Source organism: Equus quagga, chromosome 10 (genome assembly GCF_021613505.1).
Source record: "Equus quagga isolate Etosha38 chromosome 10, UCLA_HA_Equagga_1.0, whole genome shotgun sequence".
Classification (NCBI taxonomy): domain Eukaryota; kingdom Metazoa; phylum Chordata; class Mammalia; order Perissodactyla; family Equidae; genus Equus; species Equus quagga.
The window spans coordinates 91,815,503-91,819,030 of NC_060276.1; the positions used below are offsets into that span (position 1 = coordinate 91,815,503).

General features: G+C 42.5%; 1 protein-coding gene across 1 annotated transcript; it reads left to right on the forward strand.

Moving 5' to 3' along the window:
- The first annotated feature begins 2,097 nt into the window (after window positions 1-2,097).
- On the forward strand, window positions 2,098-2,625 carry LOC124246034 (ferritin light chain-like). Its single transcript, XM_046673914.1, has one exon. It carries the CDS (start codon window positions 2,098-2,100, stop codon window positions 2,623-2,625), a length of 528 nt encoding a protein of 175 aa, XP_046529870.1.
- Window positions 2,626-3,528: the final 903 nt, after the last annotated feature.

The window sequence follows — 3,528 nt, forward strand, 5'->3', positions numbered from 1 at the left end:
CTTGTGGTATACTTGTTAGATATTAACATTCCCATTTCACAGGCACGAAAGCTGAGGCTCATGAGGTTATTTAGGCTACCCGCCTAAAGTCACACTCATAGTAAGTGGCAAAGCTGGGATTTGAGCCCACATCGGTCTGATTCCGACAACTATGTACTTAACCACTCACCAGAGTATAGTTAGAACACTGGCTCTCTTCTCTCCAAAGTGATGAGGGAAATATTTGTCAAAAAGGCAGAAAACTATCTCATCTGAGGTTTATATAGACCTTTTTCTTTTCCAAGAAGACTAAGTAAACGTATAGGAAATTGAAATATATTAAATGGGCCTGGCATGCTGCAATACAGATAGTATGTTATATGGTGAAGTTTTCTCTAAGCTTAGCATTTTCTTATTACAAGGTCAATATGATGATTAATGGTTTAGGCACAAGGTAAAAAAATGATCATTTTCTTTGCAGTCATTGGAGGGTATCGCATCTAGTGTAATTTCTCTATTTGGGTATGTGCTAGGATTGTTCTTGGGTTTGAATTTTTGTTTCTGCCCCTCCTCCCCACCCCCAGCCTCTCTTTTGCCCTAGAATCAAGGCCAGAATGGCTGCAGAACTACTCCTGTTTTACCCAATTAATTCCCTCCAGGATTGAAAAATGTGCTATTCCTGAATTCTAATAGTTTTTGCAAAGCTCAGATGCAATATGAGAACACTTTTGGACGACAATCTTCCACGAAAAAAAATTACCAATATATCCTGTATTTAGATACAGGATATGTATTCATATTTTAGCTAATGCAGTGAAGGGAAACTGCAGATCTCTTTGAAATTTTTAAGATGTCAATTTTCAGCAACATAGAAAATAAAATTTGAAAGTAGCTGCAAAAGAATGGATTTTTATTTTCATTTACCATTAGGTCCAAAGTTTAGAGCAAAACTCTCCTCTCTGGGGTTTCAAATATTGTTTACCCTGAATAGACTATGCCTTCCTGTTTGATAGAAAACACATGAAAGCGTTCTAATTGTGAAGCAGCCCCAGGCAAGTGGTATTTAGAAAAATAAAATGCTAAGCATGGAATCACAAAGCTGGAAGAGACCCTACGAGAACATCTAGTTCTGCCCTCATCTTCCAACTGAGAATGGTTAACTCATCCTGTATGGGTTATTTTTTATTTTGGCAGGATTTATAAATCTACGTTTTAATGTTTAGTGCTTACTCACATGACATGTTTCAGTTAACAGTGGAATATCTGGGTAATCACAAGAAGCCACTAGTACCTAACAAAGCACTTGGCATGTAAACAGTATTCAATAGAACTTTTATTAGAAGGAATAAATGCATCAACAAATGAAAAAATGAAGGCTGAATAGTCGAAAATTTATGGTGGGATTCTAACTGGTACGATTAATGGAAACGAATTATGCCCAAGTTCAGTGTCTTGCAAACTCTACCCATTTCACATTCCACAGCGTGGATTTTGTCCTTCTCAGTGAGCAAGGTGACCATGTAATGTATATTCCAAACAAAGACCCTTTTGAGCATGAAAGGGGGTGCTATTTTTTAATTGATTAAATTTAGGGGGCACTATTAATAATTACACCAAGACAACAGGACTGCTCTGGGCAAATTGGAATAGTCACCGTCTCAAAGAGGGATTAGGAGCAAGGAAAAACATATTTATACAGGCTCCAAAATAAGAAACAAGGGAGTTTTAAACAGAAATGAAGGTTGGAAGAGTTTCACTCTCAACACTTTTGACATTCTTACCTTGGACGTTCTTACCTCAGTTTGGCATTATGCTGAGAAGTGGGGCAAAATGACAGATAAAGACTCCTTTCCAATACTTAGGAAAGAGAGAAGAATTAGACTCTTATCAAAAGCTAGACTGAGAGGGAGCGCACCCTGCAGACTCCCAGATCTGTTTCTTGCTTCAACAGTGTTGGAAAGGAACAGACCGGATGCTCCCTCCCTTACCCGTCACTTACCACCCTCTAACCCCACCCCTTCCGTGGCAACTTCCGGCACCATCTACTTGCCTTCCTCCTGCTTCCGGGACCAGCTCAGGCACCTTATTCTGTGGTGAGCTCCTCATTGCTGACCAGCCATGGGCACCAGAATCCGCCAGACTTATTGTGCCAACGTGGAGGCCGCCGTCAACAGCCTGGTTAACCTGCATCTGCGGGCCTCGCAGACCTACCTCTCTCTGGGCTTTTATTTCGAAGGCGACGATGTGGCTGTGGAGGGCGTGGGCCACTTCTTCCGCAAGTTGGCTGAAGAGAAGCGTGAGGGCGCGCAGCGTCTCTTGAAGTTTCAAAACCAGTGGAGCAGCCTCGCCCTCGTCCAGGATGGGGAGAAGTCGTCCCAAGATGAGTGGAGTGGCAGCGTGGATGCCATGGAAGCCGCCATCGTCCTGGAGAAGAAGGTGAACGAGGGCATTTTAGATCTGCATGCTCTGGGTTCTGCCAACGCAGACCTCCATCTCTGTGAGTTTCTGAAGAGCCACTTCCTGGAGGAGGAGATGAAAGTCATCAAGAAGATGGGCGACCACCTGACCAACCTCCGTAGGCTGGCCGGCCCGGAGGCCGGGCTGGGCGAGTATCTCTTCCGCCGGCTCACCCACAAGCACAACTAGCAGCTTCCAGAGCCCAGCAGCCTTTGAGTGACTCCTCTGCATTCCCCCGACATCGGGAGTTCTGCCTGAGCCTCTTTTTCCAGCCAGGAGGCAACTTTCTAACCACCTTGAAACCCTCGCCCAAGGCCTGGGACCAAATGGAAACAAATAAGGTTCTTTTCGCAGAGGGGATAAAGGTTCTTTTGCAAAGGTTGCGAGGGGGAAAAAAAAGTATGCAGAATAGCATGAAGCATTTGTAGTCTGTTTAATTCTCTAGATTTTCTAAAGAAGCTGTTCCTGACTTTTGTGAATCACCTGTGTATGTTGAGAATCTGGCAAACTATGTTTTGTCTGTCACAAAAACTCACGTATTCATAAAATGTTGCGTTCAATTTTAGGGATTTCATAATTTCTCTGAAACCATCCTGGGTACTGGATTAAACTCTATTGTTCTAAAATTTAACTTTGGTTTTGCCTAGCAGAGCAGAGAGCCGAGTACCTTGACCATGTGATGTTGTGTCCCCCGCCCCATCCCGACATTAATGACAAAATTGCTTTTCCTGACTTTCAAGTTGGTGTGATGTCATCTGCCTATGTTAAATATAATAAGAAAGAGCCCTGTGAAATCCATCTTTGTGTCTCCCATTAGGTTACAACTGAGAACACTGATTATTACACCATACACTGACCTCTTTGTGAATCCTCTTGAGAAATTTCTTTCTGGTCTTAGGAATAACAGTGCTTCACTTGGGTAATTGGGTTGCTTTTGTTTTATGGACACCATAAATGATGTAACTAATTAAGTTTCCTTTTCTAACTGCCTGATACAGAGTTTAGAGCGAAATATGTGGTCCACCCAGAGTAAACGAGTAGAATTGTATAAGCATTTTTGTGTAAGCTTCATTCCTGATTCTTCTGTTACTG